This window comes from Cyrtonyx montezumae, unplaced genomic scaffold (genome assembly GCF_038088225.1).
Source record: "Cyrtonyx montezumae isolate F1298 unplaced genomic scaffold, pur_monq_1.0 scaffold_1, whole genome shotgun sequence".
Lineage (NCBI taxonomy): Eukaryota > Metazoa > Chordata > Aves > Galliformes > Odontophoridae > Cyrtonyx > Cyrtonyx montezumae.
In genome coordinates this window covers 15453356-15479357 of record NW_027071825.1, presented here as the reverse complement: position 1 = coordinate 15479357, position 26002 = coordinate 15453356, and the positions used below count along the sequence as shown (strand labels likewise).

The 26002-nt window shown below is 35.7% G+C and overlaps 1 protein-coding gene across 11 annotated transcripts in view; it reads left to right on the top strand.

The window, feature by feature from the left end:
• Positions 1 to 26002, top strand: part of EVI5 (ecotropic viral integration site 5) — a 65827-nt gene that overhangs the window by 31976 nt on the left and 7849 nt on the right. For 9 of the 11 annotated variants that reach the window (XM_065741615.1, XM_065741595.1, XM_065741624.1 and 6 more), the window contains 3 exons: positions 974 to 1120; positions 5058 to 5153; positions 15823 to 15918. In XM_065741615.1, the coding sequence (XP_065597687.1) occupies positions 974 to 1120; positions 5058 to 5153; positions 15823 to 15918 (339 nt within the window). Of the gene's footprint in view, positions 1 to 973; positions 1121 to 5057; positions 5154 to 6918; positions 7095 to 15822; positions 15919 to 26002 lie in introns of those variants that run through there. The other 2 variants (XR_010622509.1, XM_065741604.1) reach the window with 2 other exon arrangements.

Below are 26002 nucleotides of genomic sequence, written 5' to 3'. Positions count from 1 at the left end.
AGCAGATAAGGTCCTTTTTATGTAACTGTAGTGCAAGTTAATTAGTCAAATCTGAAAGTGCACTACAGTTGGTACATTTGTATTACATTTGTGAGCTCTCAACCAAATTGACAGTGAATGTACTGTTGATTGGTAAGTGTTTGTAACAGGTTTCTGGGGAATCTTCCCATGTGTGTAAGGATGTGGTACTTAAGAGAGACAGGATAACTGCATGATATGTCGTGGCTAACTACTGACAAAAGCACCACTTTCTTCTATAGTAACTGGATAAAAATGTTTTCTTGCCTTAACTTCTAAATTTTGTATTTGAATATTAATGCTGTTAATGTATGTTTTGTTGTTTTTCCTTTCTGTTTGTTTTAGTCAGTAGGGGGCATTGGTATCCTGCAGTCCAATAATCACAAGACCTCTAGGTTGTTCTCTTTTCAGTGTTAAGCATCAAGTCTCTGTGCTTATGTTGCTTAGTTATCATTTGAAACAAATGCAGTGGTTCTCATATCGTGTGTCAATCTATTCACATCTTCAAATAAAAAAACAGTTTGTCTTGTATTAAAGCACTGATCTGAACTGTACTGTATTACTTCCAGGATTTCACTGGTCAGAGAAGTGTGCGTGTATTATTTCTGACATACTTGATGTTTCTTGGTTGCACCAGCCTGTAATTGTAATCGGGATGCAACTTCACAAAGTCTTAGGGAAGTCAAAGTGCAAGATAAGTAGAAACATACACAGTGACTTTGTTCTTGTTCTTAAAATAAATTCTTTACTTTAGAACTCTTGAAATATCATGGTTGTAAAAGCAACCGTAATACAAACTTCTGTGATTACACTTTAAAAATTCTGAATGTTTTTCCATCAGATTTTTCTTACAGCAAATGATTGTCAAGTCTGTCTCATCAGACCTTAGGGAGGTAAACTAATACAAAAAATCTCTCATTGATGTGCTTTCTTTTTTTCTTGTCGTAAATGTCAGAGTCAGATCAATAATAACCACTTGCGAAGGGCAGAGCTGGAGGTCACCAGCCTGCAAGAAAAGGTACAGTATCTTACTGCACAGAACAAAGGACTTCTTGCTCAGCTGAATGAAGCAAAGCGTAGACAAGCGGAGATTGAATGTAAGGTAAACAACATGAATACACTACGCGCGTGCTTCTGTATGTGTAATTTGTATTATTCTCCACTACTTTATTTTTCCAGTTTGACAGTGTCATCTTAAATTTACCATCTCAAAATCATTTGAGGTTTTGACAGAGCTGCTTCTTTGTGGTCTCACAAAGATAAACTTTGACTTCTAAGTGTGGTTCTACTCTACTCTCTACTACTGTCTGTGTGTAATGAATAAAAAGACACTTAGCAGATTCTGATCACAGTGTACTCAGTGTTAGATTGTGTTAGCGACAGAAGGCAACTTCAACAATATTACTGCAGAAATAGCTTGGGTTCAAAAATGGCAGAAGAATTGTATTTGAATGGGAAGGTGTGCAGAGAACAGTGATGGAGTATTCACTGTCTGAATAGTAAAGATTTTAAGAGAAAATAGCATATATATATATATAATAACAGCATAAAAATACCAGGCAAGAAAGTGTTACTGTCAGTGCATCAGAACTCTACCTGATGTTTTCACCTCAGATTTAATTTCATAACTAACTCCATAACCAATCCCTAATAATTTCTCTTTCAGTCATGTGCATGCAATATGTAAAAATAATAAAGGATTAGTCCTACAAGGTTTTCTTTTAACTTGGATGAAACATTTCCTGAAATGAGTACTGATACTTATCTCAAAAAAGTGCAATATTAGTTAGGAAATCACTGTAATTAAGACCTAATGTACTGGAGACACTAAAACAGCTTTCAACTTCACACTGTTTCCAATACTCTGTTTGCAGAGTTTTTTATAAAATTGGCTAGAGCCGAGCAGCCAGTAATTTCTAAATAGCTAAGTTGTTAGTATGTTAACATTCATCCTGTAACAAGATGAATTGCACTTATTGTACTCTGGTTGCAGATTTGGCAACTTGAGAGCAGATGCTGTTACATAATTTAAGTTGATCGTATCTTAGTTCTGCCCATGATGTAGCCAGACATTTTTTCTTTTTTGCTTATGTAGATCACAGTTAACAGCTGAGAGTTGATTTTACATTTTTTCCAATGTACATGTATGTAGTCTCATCAAAAGGTTCTGATGATAATATGAATCAAGAGTGTAGCTTGAATGGCCTACCACTGTTGCTTAACTTGGAGGTAAACTGGCACTTTGTGTAATTTTGCTGTAATATATTTTGGTTTTACAGTCTCTTAATTTCTTCATGTAATTATTTTACCTAAGGGAATGCATAAAAATAATCAATTAAGTTGTGTAGTAGAATTTTATCATGTATTCATTAACCTAAGCTACATTGTGTAATTTGTAATTGGCAACTTTTTGCTGGTTTTCACTTCTTTCCAAAAGGAAAGTGAAGCTGGTTGTTGTTCAGTTCTGCTTTTAACAAATTTAAGAACAGTAAATAACTTGCACATACTGTAGTTATTTTCTGAAGTATTCCAGTTTTTTGGTTAGGTTTTCTTGTCTTAAATGGAACCTGAATCTAAGGTGCTGTGAAGATCTAAAATCTACTGACTCTTGTCCAAAAGCTCTGAGAAAAGAAATCACTCCTCCTAATGAATAGCTCCTTGTAATCACTTCCACCAGCTGTTTTGTTTAGCATAATCACCATTTCCAAGTGCTATTTTTTTATGCTGAACTTATTGATTTATTTTATATTTGCATCTTGGTAACGTGTCTTAGTGTGTTCTGTAACTTTGGATTGCTTTTTCATACCAGAAGTCTGTGTTAATATTTGGCATGGTATGGCTTTAGGCAGTATTTCGAAGATTTTTTTGACTATAAAAGTAGTAGTACATCTTTAACCTGGCTAATGATCATTACCACTTCCTGTGCAAATGATCATAGTGAGGTTGTAATGTGGATTAGGGAAAGGTGTGATATTAAAAGGATTGCCAGCTGAGTTCAAGGGGCAGGTTTTTAAGAGATTCTTTGAAAACAGCAGTTCTCTGTAACTGAGGTACCTGTATTGGCACACAGCACATTAAGATTTAATAAGAATGTTGTCATCAAACGATTAAGCAGTGCTGAGCACTACATGAGTTTTAACTGTTCTCTCACTCCTTAGGACTGAACTTTATATTGCTATTTTATATTTATGAAAAACTTTTCAATTTCAAACAAACTACTAAGTGAAAATGAGAGGGTATTAAAAAGACGTTGTGCTTTTGACAGTTGGTTTGTTTCCTTTCCTACACTCTCCATGTTCGAACTGCTGGAAGGATGATTTTTTTGTTAGCTTAATCTAAGAGTCATGACAAATCTTTTGTTCTGGAAGAGGCTGTTATAGGTTCCCCAGGCAAAGAAGCAAGTTCCTGCTTGGGATTGTTCAAAGTTATTTCACATTGTGAAAAAAGGGAAACAACTGAAACAACAACTAGTATATTCTGGGGCTTTAACTCTCTTGAAATGGTATCTTAAAATGCTTAAGTAGAAATTGCATAGCAAGCTGCATCTCATATTACCTGTGCAGTTACTGTTTTCTGTCACTGGTGTGTACTGCATTATGGCTTTTTCTTTTTATTGCTGCTTCTACAGCAAGAACTTCATTTCAAACTGTTTATTGAAACATGGCAATAATCTCTGTAATCAGTGTTAAAGAACTTACAACATAAAGACTGTGTCCTCACCCCAGTTGTCTTTCCTATCAACTCCTGTGGTATTGAGCACATGCCTTGTTTCAGTGATAAAGTGTCAGTGCCATCTACAGCAACACTATTGACTCATCTCAGATGTTCAAGTCAAACCACGCCAAAGGCAGTCACCTAGCTCACAGCTGACTACGTGTGATCCTGTAGGCTTGTGGGCTTGGCTTCATGCAGGCAGTGATGCAGTAGAATTTAGCAATAATGGTTAAGCTTTGACTTTGATGGATTCCTCTAAAATGGAATTAGCTGACTACAAATTCTGTTAATTAGGTACTGCAGAAAATGCACTTTCATTACAGGGCTTTTTTTTTTTTAAACATACAGCATCTCTGAGTAGCTTCTGTGGATAAGTTTTGACATGTTAAATTCAGTTTCAATCAAATTGTTTAAAGAATCAGGAATAGTTAAGTACCGTCAATTTGAATCACACATTAAATGAAGCACACATGAAAATAACTGCAGTACTGTAAGTAACCAACAGTAACTATAGCTGTGAAGTTCCACCATTCTGCCATGAAAGCTGTACCTGGGACTTAGCTCTCTTTTTTCTAGAAATTGCACTGTAGCTGGAAGAATTTTTGACTTATTATCTATTTATCTACCTGTCTTTTCTCTATGGCTGTATCAAACTGGTGACAATATACCACTGGTAGTTTTGTGTTCTCAAGTCTTTAGGGCTTGCTTTGTAAAACAGAAAAGAGGGAAACTTCCTTCTCTTGTCAAAACTCAAACTGCAAATCACTGTTAAGCTCACAGCAGGAATCTGTTCATTAGTTCCAGGTATTAGAGTTTTATACCAAATGGTACCAAAGTGTTTCTTGTATACTGTCACTAAGATAGCTGAACATAAATGAGGTTGAGAATATCTGTTCTTATGTTCTTAGAGAAAGATGAAGTAAAATAAATAACTTCAGTGTATCTTTGCTGTCTTTTAACAGAAGCAGAAGCTGAAGAATGACCTGATCTTCTGTTATTAGCTTTTGTTGATTCTTTTTGTTTTTCCTAATTTACTTTTTAGTGTTTCTCGAACAAAATGTATCTGTTTCTTGGACCCATACTTTTGTGGACAATATTTTTCAAAGTGTCATGGATGTTAGGTGATTGTAGTTTGGAATTAGTATTAGATGCTTATGTAATTCTATGGGATACAAAAATCTGGGTTCTTTAGAATGTACTTCATCAGTATGTATAGTATTCTTCAGCAGTGTAAGTTCCCTTTATATAGTTCTGAGTAAACACAATGTGTAGTCATTGATTGAAACTGGTATGATGGGTTAGCTTTAATTCTTTCTTCCTTGCAGAGTAAAGAAGAAGTGATGGCAGTGCGGCTCCGTGAGGCAGACCGTATAGCAGCTGTGGCTGAACTCCAGCAGCATATTGCTGAATTAGAAATCCAGGTAACAACTGATGATATTAAATGTATAACTTCATACTCCTTACTTTCTGTATTTTTCTTCTTTCACTTTTATTTCTTCTTTATAACCTGTTGTCAATACAAGACATTACTTTACAAAGTGGGATAATGCTATCTTGCTGAGCGTGCCTCCTTTATAATTAAAGGCCTTACATTTACCTTCTAGGTGTACTGATGAACTTCTAATAATAGTTTCTGTACAAGCACCATATGACTTCTTCTGTATTTGTTTTGTAATTAGTAATTTTCAGCACTACGTCAGGGTGAAAGCATGCTATATAAAAAAAAACAAGCATTCTGATTTCAGCAAATATTCTTGTCTGCACTTAATTTTCTGCTGTGATCAGAGTTGGCAGATTTGTTGTGGAACTTACATCCATTATTTTCTTAAACCAGTAATTTTATTTAGTGCTACGTATCACTGTAGGACCTGAAGAAGGATTCTGTAGCCCTTGTGCTGTTCCTTATACTGTTCTATTTCTTGTCTTATGAACTTGCTGCTCCATTATTTCTATTTTTGGCTTTGGGAATTCTTGATGGGTTATTGTAGACAGTCTTTCATGTATTCATGGACTGTTTCCCCACCTGAATTTTGTTGTCTCTCACAAAGGTTTTCTTGGCTATTAATTTTAGATTCCAAACTTCTTGTTCTCTAGTTTCCTTTTTTTTTTTTTTCAAACTGGTAATGCTAGTGTGTCTGATTTCCTTCTGAAATCTCTCCTTCAAGATGACTTCATTTTATAGTGCTAAAGCTCAACTACTTGTGACTTTTTCAACTCTTCATTTATGGTATTAACTTGCTTCATAAAACAGTTTTTTATTGCTTCTTAACTCTTGGTTACCATTTTGCTAACAGCATGAAGAACATGTCAAGTAATGTTCTCATACTGTTTCTATAAGATCAATTTGCTTTATGTAGATGACCGTACATATAAATGTGATGGAGCTTGCATAAAGGATTTTCACTTTGAGTGTTCCTTCCTGTAGTGCAGCAGGCACAGAGTCTATTAAAAGATAAAGCAATCATTTGATCACATTATGCTTAGATAATGCTGTGATAAGTACGTTAGAACTACTTAGATAAGTTAGTATTGCATATGACTCAGTTATCTTCTAGAAAGATAATAAGAGAATAGCTGAGTTCAGGTCAGACTTTTCTTCCTATACTAGCAGTCTATCTGTACAATAATTGTTTTTGTTGATTTCAAACTGTGGTTTTGCAGGTGAGGAACCAGTATCTTATTTTTTTTCTACTTTAACACTGACTTTAAATGCCATCCTGAGAACTTTGGCTAATAGGGGTCTTCCAAAAAGCAGTATAGTTCTGGTGTTCTGAAATAGAGAATCCAATAATCTGGTTGGGTTTTTTTTTGTTTTTTTTTCTGTCATTCAATTAGAATTGCATTTTTTATGTAAACAGGTCTATTTTTTATGGTTTGACTGATCAAATCATCAGTGCTTAATAATCTTATAGAAAGGGAAGAGGAGACAGCTATATTTATGCCTAAGATATGGGTGTCAGAATTGTATGCAAGTGTTACTTTCTTTAAATGCCCATAATATTGTAAGTGCTAGAAGGGTAAATCCGTTGTGTAAGTCTGCCTTAGATATGCAAAGACTTCACTGTCCCTGTTTTGTCATGATATTGCACTTATATCATGTTCACTTGTTTATCTTTTCCTTTCTGTAGTCATTTTTTTTCACGACGCAATCTTTGGTTATGTTTTTCCATTTTAATCAATTTCTAGGTTGCTTTCTTTTGTCTCCTACTGAAGTGCATTTCAATTTCCAATCTTTATTGTCATCTTAGATGATCACCTGTTCTTCATCTGTAGCCTCTTAAGATCCTTTCATTTCTGTACAAATGAGAATGACTGTACTTTCTTTGTGTGTAGTCAGAGCATGAAGTCACTCTGTGGCTGTGGTATGTACTTCAGAGTTTCCATGTTAGAGTTTGGTGAACTACTGATCTCAAGCTTACATTAGTCTGAAATATAGCTTGTGTGATTATGCAATACGTGTTTTGAGTGTTAATACATAAATTTAAAACACTAGTGATTCAATAGAAATAAGTTCCTCTTATGTCTTCTTTTCTTTCACAGTGAAGACTTGTCTTGAAATGTTTTATTGTGCTGTGAAAGTTTCTTTATTTTTGCTTATAGAACCTTACACAAATAGATATTTGATCAGTCTTTGATAGCAAATATGAAACTTAAGATTAAAGCTTCCTTTTAGGTACTCAGGTTCAAAGGTGTCTGAAATATCTGCAACAACAACAGAAAATGTACTAGTGGAGTTGTAAGCTTGCTTTGAAAGCAAGCAAGCTAAAACTCGCTACTAATCCTACAGCTTCAAGGAAACCTGGTTTTTAAGGAACCAGCAAGTCTCAGTATGGGGATGAGATACTAGATAACTTTTTCCTCTTTGGAGAAAGAGCTGCCTCATTCTTTCCCATTCAGCTTGCCACTGGTATGCTGTGCCCTGATGCTAGTGGGGGGGCGGGGGGGCTTTTAATTGAGGCTTGCCTTGATGACTTGAAATATAGCATTTAGTAATAGTGCCTGAAACTAATTGTGGAGCATAGATGTCTCAAAGTAATTATGCTGAATAAGCAGCATCATAAATAGGTCTGCTTGTGATTATTATTTCTAAGCTGATGAAGCTTACCTCAAAACCTTCATTTTATTGTGTGTGTGGGGGGGAAAAAGCAATCTTCTAGGAAGCAGTGGAAGACCTAGGGATTCAGTGCAAGGTCCACGCAATGCTTGACCTAAATAATATTTTTCTTTTTAAATGTTTGTGTAGGTGTGAGACACTGGCATTAACTTTTGCAGAGTATCACTACTCCCACACATGAACTGTTCTGACATACACAAATGCTAGATTTAAATCACAGTTTGAGGTCACTCTTAGTTTTGGTAAGTAATAATGACAAGAAGGAGGTAGTTCTATCATTTAATAGTAGTTGTAAGTTTGTAGCAAGATGTCAGTTTGCTATGATGTTATTTCTGCGTATTCTGAATGACAGTTTGTCTCAGGCGCTGAGTTCTCGATGCTGACCTGTTTGACTTCTGTGTAGATGTGCTGAAGTGCAAAAATAATCCATGAACATTCTTACTTAGAAGTCTGAGGGACACTCCTCGATTATAGCATAATTGGAATGCCTAATTCACAGAAGTGATGGAGAAAAACCTCGAAGCTGTGTATAAAAGAAGGTGTGCTTTGTCAGCTGTTTTTTCCTCTGCCCTATTTATTTATTCATTTATTTACCTCATCGGTTCAAGTTATAAAACCCTTAGGAAGCAAGGGTCACATCAAGTACTTAGCAGGCTTCTCAATTTTGAATAGAATGCTTTAGTTAATCATTACAAACTAAATGATGGATTTCTAGATGCCTAGGCTGATAGTTTGGCCAAAACTAGTCAGCTATGGAGTGCAAGTCTCTCACTTCTATGTGAAAGTGAAACATCACATGAAGAGAACAGCTCAGTCCCATTGTAGAGGTGCAAACCCCTTTTGTCTCATCCTTGACATAGGCAGCTGAGACCAAGGAATGGATATTCTCACTTTATGCCTGTAGTCCATCAGTAAATCCCTGGGTTTGCTTTTCCAGGGGATTGATCTTATCCCTTGATCTGGTGTGAGAGTTTCAAACTGCAACATGCAAATGCTTTTAACTCCTTAATATCAGCCTTTAAAATACTATTACTTTTGGTTTGTCTCTATCTTAAAGCTCTCAAAGAAAACATCTACCAAGCCTCAATAATCTTCTGGACTGTAAGTGCACATGGTCCTTCTAGCCATATATAGTTGGTCCTGTTGGTCACTCAACACTGATGGGATTTTTGTTGTTGTGGGTTGTTTGGTTTTTTTTAAACCTTTCCTTGTGACGGTTGAAGAGGGGACAGGCTGAAAAAAGAGGGGGCGGAGGAAAAAAAGTGGGTTTGGAGAAATTGAGGCGAGGCTAAATAAATCACATTATCAGTTAATGTCAGTCAGCTGGCTGAAGTAAGGAGCATGGTGCCAGTGAAGCATGAACATTGGGAAGCAGAGCTGGGAAAACTGTGGACTCTGTTCTGCATTTTGATCTGTTTCTCTCCCTTCAGATGAGTGACTTGTTGCTATCCTTCTAAAATAGCCTATAGCTAGTTTGGGATGTGGAGATGCAGAGCACATTTCTATAATAGAAAACTAGTTTTACATGTGAGTAATCTCAGTAGGAAAACTCTTCTGTTGGTTAGGTTGATCTGGTCAGGGGGTAGCATCACTTCCTTCTTGGTGTGTTTCCTGGCAGATTCGGAGAATTGTCACATTTACCCATATTTAACCATGTCAGAGCTGCTTTGAGAACAACTGTAAAGGAAGTCCATGATTGTGCTAGTTCTCTCTCCCACAGTTAAACTTTTATCTCTTTCGCTAGAATGAAGCCTTTCTATGCCCTCTGTTTAAAAAAGTTTTCCAAGTACTGACTGTTGAGTGAAGAAATTGTTTCCATCTTTTCAAATTACAGGAAACTTTTTTTTTCTCTTATCAATAGTGGTATGTGATGTTAGTGATGTGTTTTTTGAAAGTCTAGAATGAGTCACTGTAAAGTCACTGAAAGGACACTAGTTACCACATTTACCCTTCTGAATAAACTTCATTTACATCTTAGTGCTCTGTCTTGCCACAGAGGTAAGAGTTTAAAACCTACCCTGAAAAGAAGCTGAGGTTGGTTGTCACTAAGTAAATATTTGAAGTCAGGAGAGAAAAAAAAATCAAGGTTATTTAGGAAATATCCTACCCCATAAACATTTTTAGTAAAGCTGATAGATTCTTATTTGAGGTACACGTGTCTCCTGCTTCTTCATTTTAACTGCCTTCTATTAAAGTCAAAGTAAAACTATTGATTTGGGTTCTGTGTTTTTTCATAGTTACTGAAGTGAAAAAGATCCCTAGATATTGTCTTATTTAAATGGTGTAATTTCTGACATTTAATTTCCTACTCTGTGATCATCAAGAGTATATTGGAAAACTGCTACTGTTGGAATGCAAGTGGAATTTTATTATTTTGACCTTTATGTTAAACATTCCTTAGTTGAGGATCAAAAGCAGGCATAAGATCTCCCAAGTGTTTCAGATGTTTTTGATGAATTTCTAATTTGAACTTCATTTTATCATAACTAACTATACTTGATTTTTTTATGTGGAGCACTATACAGTAACAGCTTTGAATATTTAATTAAGCATTTTATGAAGCAGTTTGTATCTGTGCTATTGCATTGCCAACTGTGTATCTCGGTCCTGTGCTGGCAGTTTGGAAGCTCCATATACTCAACAGTTGTTGTATATATCTGGTGAACGTGCTACTAAAGACTAACTACTGTTTCTTGGGTACAAAAATGCTTTTCTCTTTAAAAAGTCAGCCAAAGGGGGACTTCAGTCTGATACTACAGCTGCGTATCTCAATTGATACTTTTTTGTGGGCAGAATTCTTCCTCAGTCTGAGGAAGCCGGAGGAGAAGGTTTATTCTCAGATGCTCTTGTAGCAGATCTTGGTGTGCAGGCTGATATAGTAACTCTTACTTCAGAGCGGAGTGAGGGAGGTGAGAGCTTCCACAACTGAAGGGGTGCAAAGATTTTAGCAGTTGCTTTTTTGGTTTTCAGAGCTCATTTCCTGCCCTTCCACTGCCTGTGCTACTGCTACCCCCTTCTTATATGCATCCCCCTAGTCGGAGGTTGGACTGCACATTGACTGCTTAATCTGTTCGAAGTACCTTTTTCTTGAGCAGAGCTGATACCTGCCTACCAGGTTGGGCTTTTTTTCCTGCAGCACAGAGATTTGTGTCTGTGCTGGAGGAGCTGGTGAGTTGGAAGAGACAGTAAGACTGGGGGGGTGGGCAGAATTGAAGTAATGGCTTTTGAATGACATATAGCACGTTAGTTTCTAAAAACATTCCTGGGAAGGGAAGATGGGCACTGTAGTGTTGCCAATATGCAGAAGCAGTGTACTGTGAAAATTCATGTAGAGCGAGATTACTTATGAAAGGAGTTTTTAAACTAAAAGTCCTTGATTCTAAAGTTGCCTAAGTTTCATTCTTTCGCTATTCCAATTACTCCTTTTTCCTTCTTGATGCTATCTAGTTTCTTTAAGTACGTTCATTTCTAACTTAGAATGTCTAATAATTGCCAGGAGGCCAGGCATTCTTTGTACTGTGACCTCACCAAATACCACAGATTTTCTGCAATAGTACTCTATCTCAAACAAATAAATTGATAAATAAAAAATCAACAAAGAAACAATAACCACATCCTATGCATGCAATATTATATCTTTAAACTCTTGTGAAGAAAGAGATTACTAATTGCTTATTTCCTTTTAAAAGGTGTGATATCCATACCTTAAACACATGTGAAGATACCTCTTAAATTTCAACAGTTCTGTTGATCTGAGACTTTTCTTCAGAAATACAAAACCTCTGAAGCACAACATAAAACCAGAGTTAAATGCTTGGTTCCTACTGAACTAAATGGTGCAACAGGAGGCATTCAGTAACTCAAAAGAGTAGCTTATATTTTTCTTCTCTTAAAGGGACCATCTAGCAGATGAGGGAGTCAAAGCAGTTTGCAGCCAAAGTATATGAAAATGTGATTTAATGAAAACAGAACTTTATTGTTGGTACTACTTTTCTTAATTAAAAGTCACAACCAGATTTAGAATAAAGACCTTCAGTAGAGCAGTTAGCTCCCCTTTTGTTGTTTTTTTTTTTCTAGGAGGTTTTATACAAGACAGGTTTTAGTTCCTCTGTGCTTGAACACTCTTGCTATTTAAGAGAGATGAGATTAGGATTTTCTTAATCTTTTTTTTTTTTTTCTGTTGAAGACTTGTCAGATCAATCCATACTAAAAACATTCATCTTCCAGCACATCTGCATGGCTCTCACTTGAAACATGAGACAAGCAATAGTAATAGAACTGACAAAGAGAAAATACATCAGGACTGTTCTGAATGTAGGCTCAGACCTTCTGGGTTGCTGGGCTTGGACCACAGACTCCTGTCTTTTGGGCGGATAGCCCTTGGTTCCCCAACTGAAATTATTCATGAAATAAATGCTTGGTAGTGAACTAATTGCAACAGCTGAATTCTGCAAATAGTGTGCTGAGGAAGTAATCATCAAGAGTTTACCAGTATTGCTGCCTAAATTACTGAATTGTTTCAAATTCTTTTCAGTGCTTGTTACTTTTTCTCACTTTCTTTCCTACTTCTGTGTAGCCTAACTAATTCTCTGTCCTTTCTTTTCAGTGCAAGTTTAATTCATATTCAGAACTGAGAACAAATAATTCTATTAAATTGCCCCATGCCACATGACTAGATCAGTTTGAAGTGTTACAAATTTTATCTATGTAATATAGTGTCGTATTTGAGGCTGAAAAAGCCAGGCTGAAGTTGCTAAGTCTTTCTTAATAAGCCACTAAGTTAAGCATGAACTTAAAGTCCCATGTGTGTTTTTCTTGTGTGAGACAAATGTGTTAAGCATCATTTTGCTCGCTGTACGCACTTCTAAATCATCATAGTCGCAGAAAGATTAGTGCCCAAGTACATCTAATGTAATCTAGAATTGTGATGCACAAGAAGGAATCTAACCTGCAGGGGGACAGAATTTTGGGTTCTTATTAGTGTAGTGGTGATTTTTGCTATTTAAAGATATATACGTACACTGACAATATCGTTGAAAAGAGACCTTAAGACGTTACCAAGATCCCTTGTTTAGTAATAAAGTTATTAGTGTTTTTATTTTAATGGTAGTCAGGCAGTGTAAGACACTGCTGTGTATGTATAACCTTGCACAGGTTGAGAATGAGATCTAGAACTACAGAATTTTTAGGAGAAAGTATTTTGTCTTTGTGATATACCACAAAAAAAAAATAGTAGGGAAAGATATTCCTATTGCTTTTTACAATTGTAAAATGCACTGCACATAAGGAAACCTTCCTGCCATCAGATGTTGATTGTCACAATGAAAAACCAGTGTTAAAGAATGTCACAACCAAAATTTAAGCTGCTCAAGTTAAAACTTGCCTTAAAATAAATGCCTATTAGAAGCTGAAAATTGCTAGCAAGTAATATGATCTTAATATAAATATAAAATGTCTGGAAAGCACAACGGTTTTGCATAGTATTTTTTATAACGTGGGTATGTATTGAAGAGAAACATCAATCTCTTGCAGTTCTAAAGAATGGTGGGTAGCGAGGCTCATATACTGACAGATGAACACAAATGTTTTGTAATTGCTTTTATCTGACAGGTGTACGATTTCAGATGTCTGCTTATCTGATTTATATTTCAAATAATAGTTTTGAAAGAACCGAAAAATATTTTAATGCTAGAATGTATGATAACTGTATGTTTTCCAGTGGTTTCTTGTGCACCTGCATGACTGCCTTTTAAAGAAGTAATGACATAAACAACAGAGAAGGAAAAATAAAATAGATAAAAAATACATCTTTGCTGCTCAGAGAGATGAAGAAGATTTTATGATACATTGCCTAAAATTTGTGTGGTACCCTTCCAATTTACCCAGTGTGAATAGGTTTTTATAGCTTTTAGAACATGGACTTAAACAGTTAGCTAGAAGTGCTTGTGTTTTAAATTTTTTGCAGCTATATAAAAGGATCATCTTCTGACCTCTAGTGTTTTGACTGTAAAAAGAGGAAGGTGCAGCAGCAGTTTTCTTTGAAAAATGTGTTTGTAGAAAATCACTTTGTAAGGTTCCTGTGCTAAACGCATTTTGATGAACTGCCACCTCTACAAAATCTGTAAGTTCTGAAAGGAAAACTGAAACTTTCTTTGAGCGTCATTAATGATGAGGACCTCACAAGCCAGGTTTCTGTTGACATTCAGTTTAAGCTGACTGGTAGACTGTTATTCCATGAGCAAATAATATTAAATTATTCTGATCTATGATAACTTTATAGAGTTACTTAGAATAAAAATCATTTAAGATTATAATATATAATTCCTAGTAATGTATACTGTATCCTGTGTATATAATAGCAGCTTTCAGCTGTTTCTGCAGTGTTGAATTTAAGCGAGTAAATTTTATTGACTTTGCTGTTATCTTATCATAACAACTTGGAAATGCCTGCTTCATGTCCTCTTGTGCACCAATTCTAATGTAAACTCAAATGTTACTACAGTCTAAAAAGGTGGCACTTGTCTTATATTTAGTGTATATATATTTAGTGTAAGAACCTGGCTTTACGTTTGCTTTCTGACATCATGCTTTGTGGTTACATAGTAATTTGGTATCAGAAGAGTAAGATGCTAACATGGAAAAGTCCATTGCAAATCACGGACTTAGATGAACATTTCTTCCGTGTGCTCCCGCTGTCACAAGAGATAAAATCATTCTTGTCTAAATTCTTAGCATCGATGTAGCTTTTTCTGTAGATAAAAGTAAATTATATTATCTTTGGTCTGTAAGTTATGTTCCTTCTGTTTCGGTTTCTAAATAGTAATAGTTATCCTTGTAAAGGGAGATGAGTTGGGCTCTATATATACACATACATAGATCATTCTTTTAACCTCTTTAGCACAGGAAAAATAATGATACTTCTCAGTTTGTGTGTGTGAATTGGAGCCATAGATTGGCTTGGAATTGAATTCAGTGTAGTATTATGTGCTTCTATTCCGTTGTTTACGTGAATTAATAGTAAACATCACAAAGTAACTTTGTAATGTGTAATCTGATGCAGTTAAAGACAGCTCCAAAAGGAAAATATCTTTGAGATTGGAAGAAATAATGCTACTCGGGTTTCTTCATGTCGTAAAATAGCTTTGAAGGCAGTGCATTGCTACTAACTTCCAGACATGTGTTGTGTCTTGCTGCTGATGTTTCAGGGAAAGCTCTCTGATAAAGCTTTTTGCTTTCTATTTTGAAGAATACTTGACACCTCTCATTCTACAAGGCACTGAAATTCTGTTTGCAAATTGCTTAGAGCTTGCCTGTGGAAATTCATTGTTTGCATTCTTCAAGTGTAAATAGGAATGAAGCAAAACAAGCTACAGCTAGAAAGCCATATGCTCCGTGTACAGTTGGATTTCTGTAGTGTATTGGTTGTATGTGATTTGCAATTGGTACAAAGTTGTATATAAAATATTTGCCAGTTGGTGGCTGCTTCAGAAATTGCTTTTTTAATTTTTTTATTTGTTTTATATATACTAAGGATTTGGTATGGCCATATTAGAGAGAAGCTGAAAGTTAGTGTTGGAGGCCTTAATGTTTCAAGACAAAGTCATCTGCAGTTAATGACTACATTTACTTGACAATTGTCCTCTTCATCTCTTTATCATTGTACAATTTATTGCTGTACTTCTTATAGCAGTGCTATTAGGGGACATTCCTCCCTTCCCTTCTGCTTTATAGTCTTTCCACACAATAATATCACTATATTTTAAACTAAACTTGTCATGTGAAGTGTTCCTTAGTGAATCAACTTATTCTGAGCTCCCGGTACCCCTGGATACCTGTAAAAACTTAATCCAAGTAAAAAATGCTGAGAAGTGTGTGAATATGTGTGTGATAAAAAATATGCAGACAACTAAAATAGCATTTTAACATTGTATATTTGTGAGTAATTTGAATAAGATTCTTTTTTTTAACCAAAACAGAAAGAAGAAGGAAAGATTCAAGGGCAGCTTAATAAATCTGATTCTAACCAGTATATCAGAGAACTGAAAGATCAGATAGCTGAGCTGCATCATGAGGTAAGTGATAAAACACTGCCTGATCTCTTGTACCTTTTGTCATATCTCTTAAGTGTAGCAGGTTTTACCTTTCTAGTAGCTGTTAGAGCTTCCTTACCTGATGTTGCCAATGTAAGTTATTTTAAATAATGCAATAGAACAAATACTTGTGTATGCATATCGTCCTTGTATTCTTGTATGTAAGAAAGCTAAAATTTTGTTACTTATGTGATTTGACATTACTGAGGACAGCATTTCTTCTGTCTTGTTCATTTCATGAGTTGATAGTATGTTGCTGTGTTGTATCTGCTGTGTTCAGAGATGCAAGCATGAAAACAAGCTCCTTTGCTTCTACTTGATACAGGTCTTAAGGCTACTTCAATTAGAAACTGAACTGTGTTTGCGTATGCAGAAGAGTCTGTAGAGATCTCTTTTGGTGTTTGCTATTATGAGGATTAATTTTGTGGTAGTGTACTGAGATTGCTTAAAAAGAAAAAGGATGCTTGCTTAATACTGGTTAACAGATACAGTTTTTTAACTGCCAAAACCTTTGACCTATGAAATTTCTATCTTCAAACTTCCTTGCTTTAATAGCTGTAGTAACTGTTGAAAAGATCAGATGGTCCTGAAACCGAGATGGCTTATGTAATCTCTATGCTCACTGGCTTATTTCAGTTCATCCTGTCTGGTGAAGAAATGTCTTATCACTTCACTATGGGCAAAATGCCTGGTCACCTTTGCATTATAATCTGCTTCCATGTACCTTGTAATACTCAGCTCTGCTAGTAGTTAAAAAATGTAGTATGTAGGTCACTGAAAGTAATACTTCCTATTTAATTCCATGGAAATGCAGATAATCTTATTTGATACAGCAAATTCTCAGCTACAAAACACTATTGTTTACCATACTCACTACCAGTAGCCATCCACCTTCACCAGCGATGAACAAGAGCTTGTGTGCCATGCTTGTACAAATGTGTACAGCCAGAACGTGGCTCATCTTCCATGTCACACCAGTACTGCTGAAACACGCCACCCACTTTCTCACTGTTCTCACATCCACTGTTTAGTCTCCATAAATGTTCAGCAAGCACTGATGAATGTCAGTGGATGCATTTTTTTCCCACATGGAGGAATTCTGTGACACACCTCTGGTTCATCTGCAGATGCTGTTCTGTCAGTTAGCAACTTCTGGTGCTATCTGTTGCACAGCAACAAAATGTAATGGACTATTGGAGGGAATGTGCAACCTCTACTGCCAAATCTCTAACACATGCCTCTGATGTCATGAATCAATGTAATGAAATGGAAGGCATTACTTTTGGAGCAGATTGTGATTATAGATTAGTACAAGATTTTATATTGCTTTCTTTTATCTTTAGTTAAATGCAGAATTCATCTTTAATTTCCTCAAGGCCGCTCTCAAACTGAGTTCTTGTGCCTGTAAATCAATTAAATCAACTTGCAGTTTTAACTTCAGTAAATATGTCAGTTGGTCTGTGTTGATTCCTGAGAAAGTTAACAGCCGTCTTTTGTTTTACACAACCTATCAAAATTCAAAGTCACATGTATTTAGTGTCACATTAGAGTTATGCTCCCCTTCCTCCTTACTGATTGTTTTTTTTATTGGGTGCACAGCTAGCTGCTTATCTTCTGCCTTATGGCCTTCTCGTGGAAGGCTGAAACTCTAGCATGAAGACCTGAAATTTGCAATAGATACAAATAGGAAGTCACAACCTTAACTTTTCAGAGCTTTTAAAATCCAGTAGTCTCCTTGCACATTCTCACATTCTATTGCAGTTTTATAGATCAGTCTTTACAGCTAATATTTTCTTCATTTTACTTCCTTTCTTACGTCTATATCTAAATGTTTGTGGTCTCCTGTAATTTACAAGGATTTTTAAAGTGCTGTTGATACTATACAGCTTTTACAGGCTGCAATTGCTACCAGACAGCTTTGTTACTTGTCAGTACATTCTGTAAGCTTGTCTCAACTGCCTTTGGTACAGAAGATCTGATGATGCTATACTCTGTTCCTTGACCTTACAATTTAACCTGCTCTAACTGATGCAGTGTAAATGGCACAAGTATGCAGGCATTGCACACTTGGTAACTTGGTTTGTGTACTCTGATTGTACGCTGGGTGCTAGAACTTCAGTGAAGTTCCCATTGATTAGATCCTAAAATGTTATTAAAATATCACTCAAGCAAGCAGCAAACTTGGGGGGGGGGGTGAAATGCTTTCAATTTCCATTAAGTAAAGTTGAGGGCTTAAGGAAAACAGGGGTCATAAACTAGTTTGTCATTTGTTGAAATGAACTACTGGAGGGAGGAAAGGGAAAGAGGTACTTCATAGTTTGCCACTTTTTTTTTTTTTTACTTTTAATTCAAACTGAATGAAATTAAATGATTTACAAACTCCTTAAGTTCTTCATTTCACATACTACCCTGTTGTGCATACAGTCACTGTATATATATTACACAGCAGCTGTCTCTGCTTCCTGTTGGATGTTGCAAGGCTAATATGTATTACCTAGATTACAGGAGTGGTACAAAAGATTAGAATTAACTTGTGTACCCACAAACTACACTGGCAGACCACAAGACACCTTTGGAGACAGAAGCAAGTGGTTTCCCGTCTGTAAGTCTTCGTGATTTAGGACTGAAATGCTGAAGGTTAAGTTGGTATTTGAAGCAGATCTTTTTAAAATTTGTCCTTGTCATAGTGCTAGGTTGTCTGTCTCTTGAATTGCTCTAATGAGTTTGTTTTGCTGTTAAATTTTATTTTTTTATTTATTACTAATTTATTTCAAATGTAGCCTTCAGTCTTAAACTCAGCACAATTTTAATAAAAAGCTAAAGGCCTAGTATGCACTGAAGTACCCCAAAGCAAGCAGTCTCTACAGTCACAAACTGTGTAGAGAGTTCAGTACAACTTAAGCAGAGTTATGCTTTTACAACTGCATTAGGGAACAGCTTCTTGAAGCAGGAGCAGCAACATGCAGGAACTTAGTGCTTCCTTCACTTAACATGAGCTTTCCCTTTATATTTGAGAGTAAGACAATGACACTGATTGTCTGAGTGAAGAACAATCATGATATATTTTTTGTTGCAAGTGGAAATTGTTATTATCCAGATGGGTTCAAATTCCTGTTTTCAAAGAACTAGCATTCAGTAGCTCTGAGATAATATGTCTAAAATTTCACTTACAAGGTGCTGATTTTGCTCACTTTCTATCTTTTTAATGCAGTTTTAACACATTTTAGATGTATATACATCGCAGAATAAGTTGTGGAAGAGTTTTGTTTGTTTTAAGCTCCATTTTTGACTCTTCTTACACCTGAGGGATCTGGTAGTTGTTTTTAGCTCACGTGTGGCCAAAGAATACTCAGAAGAGAATGATGCATTTTTCCTTTGTTCTTATGTAAGACAAGTAATTGTCTTTTGATCTACAAAATATTCGTTACAATTCCCGTAGTTTCTACTCTTATCTGTGTTCTTAGATTAAAAAAAAAAAAAAAAAAAATTAAAAAAATTCCAGATAAAAAGTTCGAGACATCTGTGGGGTCAAGGAAACCCGTGAATTTATCTGTGATTTTTGAGTGTAGCTTTCAAAAGATACTGTGATCTTTATCTGACATCACTTCCTGTTCTCAAGGAACACACACCCCCTATAAAAGATTAAATTAGGACTTGTCTGTGAACTTATTCTAGAAGGTGTAACAAATACAGAGAAGATATGTGAAGTAAAATACAAGTTTTGACTATACCACCTGTTCAGTGCCCTTCACTTTGTTTCTTACACTATTGTTTAGTCACCTTCATCAGCCAGCACAATTTGTGTCTCTATGGAGGAAGATCAGCTAGTGGCTTCTCAGCTATCTTTGCTGTGCATTTATTCATTTCTCTTCCTCAGCACAAATTAAGAACAGCTCTAGCTGTTCTTATATGAGAGATACTTTTAATAAATAATTGTTTAATGTATTTTGAGAAGAAGGAGAGAGCTTTCCAATGTAGAAATCCTGTGTATGCTTTTGTATTTGAATGAAAACCAAAATCGTCATGTTTGTGTGCTGCTAAGGTTAGTGCTAAAAAGATTCTAAAGCCCTCTGCCAACTGCCCTCATCAGCAACATTTCAGCACAGCTAGTGGAAAACTGATGGTAGATGACTGAAGCATTATTTTCCAAAACAATTTTTTGAGGTTTTTTAGAAGACTAGAGTAACCTCAAAATAAATTATTTTAAATTAATTATTAAAATAAATTAATAAAATTAATTATTTAAATAATTTTTTTTTATTATTTTTTTTTGAATTGTTCTTGCTTCTTGACAATGAGAAAAGGGGAGTTTTCCTTTTATTTATTTATTTAGCATTTGAAAACTTGAGTTCTTAGGGAAATAGAGACTGCTAGTTTACTTTCTTTTCCCACTTAGTTTTTATCTAGGGGTGGATCTGATATTATGTTGTAAGAAACTAATGCAGTCAGTAAGATTCTGATACAGGTGTTATCTCATTGTCTGATCTTGTTTCTGGTGAGCTTACATTTTAAGATTGCCTTAATGAAGAGAGATATAAAAGTTGGAGATTACATACAATGCTTTTAAAAGATTGTGCTTCTGTAATAAAATTCAAGACACTTTAGATAATTACTTTGAAGATGATGCGTAAGATATGACCAAAGGAGTAATATGGCTAAAGCTAAGAATTAAGGCTACGTTTTGCAACTCAGTGAAAGTCTAGAAAGCTTCACTACTAGAAACTAGATTGGAGAAGGGAAAGTAAGCAAAAGCCATCAGTATGAAGGATGAAAAATTTCATACAGATCACATATACAACAACCAAATAGTTTAATGTGTTATAATGCATAAGAGGAAAGTTCACACCATGTTAACAATTCCTTTTGGTCTTAAAATACCACAAAGTTCCATGATAAGTAAGTTGTGTTTAAAAACTGCCAAATGATTTCTTCCATATTTCTGGCTTACTACCAGGGAGCATTCTGTCTTTCCTGTTTATTTTCTTGTAGTTCTCTTTGAGTCAGATTCAGTGCTTTGCAAATCAAATGCTCTGTAGTCTGAAATGCCTCTAGGCTCGAAGCAGGGAAAGCAACTCTGAGCTTAATTCTGATGTACTTAAACTACCATTGCTCAGCTCCTCTGTTTGGATGTGCCTATGCTGTGTTTGTCATAAATAACTGGAATGGGGGCACATCTTTAAGTAACATTTATAGCTGTGAATGGGTTGTATGTAGCTTTGGGTAATGAACATAGAAGGATTAACTGGAAGAAGTGAATCCTAGTTCACACTACTAAAAACAAAGTTATTCACTGAAGACATTTATAGGGTGGTGACTTGTGTAACTAATCATTTGGGTTAATAAATTGAGATCAAATGGATCAGCCTTATAGATCTTGGAAATAAACAGATTTCATCAGAACTAGAGATGAGGAAGTCCCAAAAAAGTCTTAGTACTTTTCATGGAGTATTTACAATTGAATATAATACATTTTTACTCAGTCTTTTGTCAGATTACTTCCTCTCTTTTGTATTGCAGATAATGAGGTTCAGGAAAGGTTGGAAGAAGTGTACTGTTTACTTTCCATGTAGTACCAGCAGATATGTAATGGGCTCTTCCTGACTGTCATTTTTTTGTGCTTGCTTTTGTAAAGCAGCTAATTTCTATGATTTGTCAGTTTCACTGTTCCTAATTCATTCCACTATTCTTGCTAAAATGCTTGCTAATTCTTGCTACAAATACTGTATTAAATTGTGCAAAGTACTTCTCAATACTGACTAGAATCACATTATCACCTTCTAGTAGTTTTTTTTATTGGATGAGTGCTTTCAAAATATGTGGTTCTGTGAATGTTTTCTTACTTGATAAGAAATGCTGTCTCTGAAAGGAAATATGTTAGCCCTCAGATTTACAAAGCGTTTCAACTTGTGGTGGAAGTCTATAGCACAATAAATCATGAGTTTTTCTTCCTCCATATCTCACAAGCACAGTTGGACAAGAGACCATCAGATTTTTCCCTCCCCACAAGCAAAGTTCTTGCAAAGCTGCTGGACAGCTAAAAATGTAGTTGGTCTACTGGTACGTGTCAAAGATACAGAGTCTCCGTGCTGGTGGAGTCTGATTTAAGTGGTTGTGGTCAGTCTGAGGAACCTGTGATGTGATAAGATAGCGTTTGTGAGGTCATGTGGTTTGTGAACACCAAGTCTAATGTAGCGGCTTTGTCTGCACAGGATAGTTAAATATATACTGTGTGCTTTAGAAAAGTGAATTGCTTTATTCCTTTAATTCAGCCTCTCCTTGAGAATCAAAAGATATTACACTGGCTAGGTCATACCAGTGTTGTTATAGAAGTGCAAGGCTGAGCAGATGAGTGCTAGTACTTTCCCATTACTTTATACTTTAAAAGAGCTGGCTTTAAAAACTAAGCAGTCTGTCTTAAACTAAGCAGTGAAGAAGTGAAACCATTATGCAGTGTGTATTTTATGGAAAATTGGTGAATTATTTTGATTAGTTGTGAACAGGTGTTTGTAGTCTAGACCTACTAGACCTATCAGGCATCCTACACTTGCTCAGGAAGGTAGGACTGATTCCATACTGATTCCAACTATTCACCCCTCAGTAATGCCTTCAACAAAGCCAACAGTGTAACCAGGAACACTGTTCCAGTCTCCTCGCAGAGCAGGTATGACTTTGTTCACTGCGGTGGGACTAGAAGATGAGGGCAGCAGTTTTAGATACAAATCTTAGCTTTCACTGCCACTATTGACAGATTAGATTCAATGATAAAATAAATGAAGTTTGGCGATTGTAGAAACATTTCATTTTGTGTTTTTTTTTTCTTTTTTTCCTGATTGTATCCTACTACATCTAAGCTCCAGATCTGTCTTGTGGAGAAATATACTAGTTATTGATTGCAGTAATAGAAGTGAATGCAGCTACCTGAACTATAGAGTCCCTGTTTAGAGTTTATCTGGATTGTCAAAGGAAGTAAACTGATCATAGGTAACATTATTTTACTATTGCAGTAATAATGCACTTCTTATTCAGTCATTTTTTATTTCTTTAAAACTGTGTGACCTGTCTGCTATTCCATATAGAACTTTGTCAGATCTATCCCGTGTTTCTGCATACAAAACAAGTTCTGTTAGGAATTCAGAAGTGGAAGGAGTGAGGTACTGGTTTGAACTTAGAGTAATTGCTCCTTGGAAAAAAACGTTGTTAGATGCACCTATGTATGGTGGCTATTTCCTCCTTGAGAAATAGCTCAGGAGAGGAATGCTGTGTGTTAGCATGTTTCTAGCCATCCTGTTCTCAGAAAGGCAGGCAGCACAGATAGAAGTTCAGGTGTCAGGTAAAAATAAATGTTACTTGGTCTGCTTAAAAATGCTGAGGTTAACTCCCTGTTTTAAAAGAATAGAGTAAAAGTGCGAAATGATCGTTTCCTGTAACTGCGCGCATTATGGGTGCATTTTCAGTCTCTGTATCAGCCAGTACGTTCTAGCTAACACTTGAGGTTTCAGTCATTTTTCTATTTATAGACACGTGCTCTAGGGAAAAGGAGCAGTGAGATTTAGGTAGCTCTTTGGGTAGAAGTTTATGATAATCACAGTACATTCAATGTGATCATGCTGCTGTTTTAAAATGTTTTTGTTGCCGTGTCCTCACTCCAAATAAACACTTTCATTAGAACTTCTTGTGGGAAGAGTTTCTGGGAACTTTCCTTCCGCCTACCAGCTAGCTACTTATAGAAACTTCCCAAGGCTGAGTTAGCTTAGAACTTTTTTGGAATTGCGTATGATCTCATTACAACAAATTTGTCAAGATCTCCCTCAGTAGTCAGAACACGACTTAGTTACCAGAGACTGAATTATACAAAATATATGTGCTTTAAAAGTTAAGTACTTCCTTAGTGCTGTTTTTTATTTTATACTTGATACAGAACTCTAAAGGTTAATTTGATTACATGGCAGTAGGTCAAGAAGTCTTTAACCATACAGTGCAGTGATCAAAAAGTCATGACCTCCCATTGATCTGTTTATTGGTTTCCTGTTCTGATTCACTGGAAACCTTCTGGTCTGTATGCTTGTTGCTAGTTTTAATCTGTGTCACATTTACAACACAGCAATCTTGTCTTTACTAAAACTGATATACAACATATATTTACCGTATTTCCTTTTGAATCTAGAGCTCTTTTAACTGGTAATACTAAAAAATGTGGTTTTTAATTTATAAATGTTATAAAATGCACTCTTACATTCAGAGTAACACGAAATGCATATTGAAACAACTAGAGATGAGCTTTAATGCATTAAAGCTACTTCACAGTTTATTTCAACTTGCTGGCATCTGTAGGGTTTCACACTACAGTGAAACTGAATATGATTTACAGAAGCTAGCAATCTAAAACAGAGTCCATGTATTCAGTGCTATAAGAGAAAAAAGTATACCTTTAAAGGCATGAAATGACTAAGTCTTGGAAATTTCTTGCTGCTGTTTTGCTTTGCACTTGTGACACATTAAGCAGTAGCTTAAGTTCTGTCTAGTAATATGATCAGCAAAATCCATTTGTGGTAAATAGAGCAACATGTTGGCCCACACAAACTGCTTTTTAACGCTTTTTTTTGTTAAAGGCTGACCCAAAGGTAACTTTTTAAACAGGATAATTTTGTAGTTTATTGCACAATGAACTTGGAGTTCAAATAATTAATGGTGAATTGGGAAGATTAATCTAAAATTATAGTGTATTATGACTGTTGTTTTTAATCTGTGTAGATGACAGGAAAAGAATGTCTGTAGACTTTGGGCTTTTGTCTTTTAAGAACACCAGCCATGTTTGTACAGCCAAAAAAGCAGCCTTTGTCCTTTCTGGTAAATAATGCTATTGTTCTTGTTTGGGCCCACAATGAAATACCAAACCTAGTGTCTAATATTTGCTCTGTCTTTCAATTAACTTACCTTGTTGTCAGTTTGAAAACTGCAGTTTTGCTGCAATTGCTGTAGCCAGTTGACAGGCTGTACTGCTAGCTATGATATTAGACTAAATTCAGTTTATAAACTCCAGAAAGAGTTTTACTTTTTTGAGGTGCTGTAGATCAAGAAGTTCAGTCACATAAGATTCTGGAGGCAAATAGAGCATCTTTCTGCCATTAGGTTATGCTGCAAATGGCCTTCTTTCAACTTTCATGCCAGACTAAATGTAATACAAAATTAATTCCCTCTATCTGCTGCTTTCTGCTCAAAGAAAACAGAAGCAACCCAAAAACAAATCAAATCGCTTCTCTAAAATGAGTTTTATTACATTACAAATGGAGCCAAGTACTGCGCCAAATCCTCTTAAATATACTTGCCAGCTAATTTTCCTTGATATGTACATTATAAAATTCTTGGGGTTCTTGAGTACTGAGGAAGCAAGCAGCCAACAGGATCTATCTAGGTTCACTAACTTCTATGAAGGTCCATTGTGAATTTTGTAGAGTTCCTATCTTAATCACATCAAACTCTGTCTCAATTAAATAGCCAAATGTACCGAGTCCCAGACAGTCCTGAGTATGCTGGGATATGGTTTAGATCCTCCAGTGACTAGTTAACACCATGATTTCAAAGGGACTTGCTAAACTCCTATGCTATTCATGTATTGAATACTCCTGATTTGTCCTGCCTTGCAGACGCTGCTTTTGAGGGTATGAAGAAGAGGAAAACACAGATTGTTAGGCTGTGTTATGATGATTTCAGTCTGCTAGAATGTAAATTTATATAAAGCTCCCACCTCCAGTACTTCAGGCTAACTTTATTTTCTGTACAAGGGGAAATAATGGGGTTTTTGTCCATGTTAGTGTTGTATTAAAATTTTCATGAAATAGTTTTCCAGTCTCCTAAGGCATTTTCAAATGCACTCATATTTCTGTTCACGTCTCTTCAACAGCATTGGAACATGTTGAATTACTTGCATTTCTATGAACTCCAGACAATTTCCTGTTTTTATCTTGTTGCTGATTTTTTGTTTTTAAATAATATGAAATTAAATCTCAGGGAAAGTAAATACAACATCTTAGTAATACTTCTTGTCTAAGAATATATTTGTCTGTTG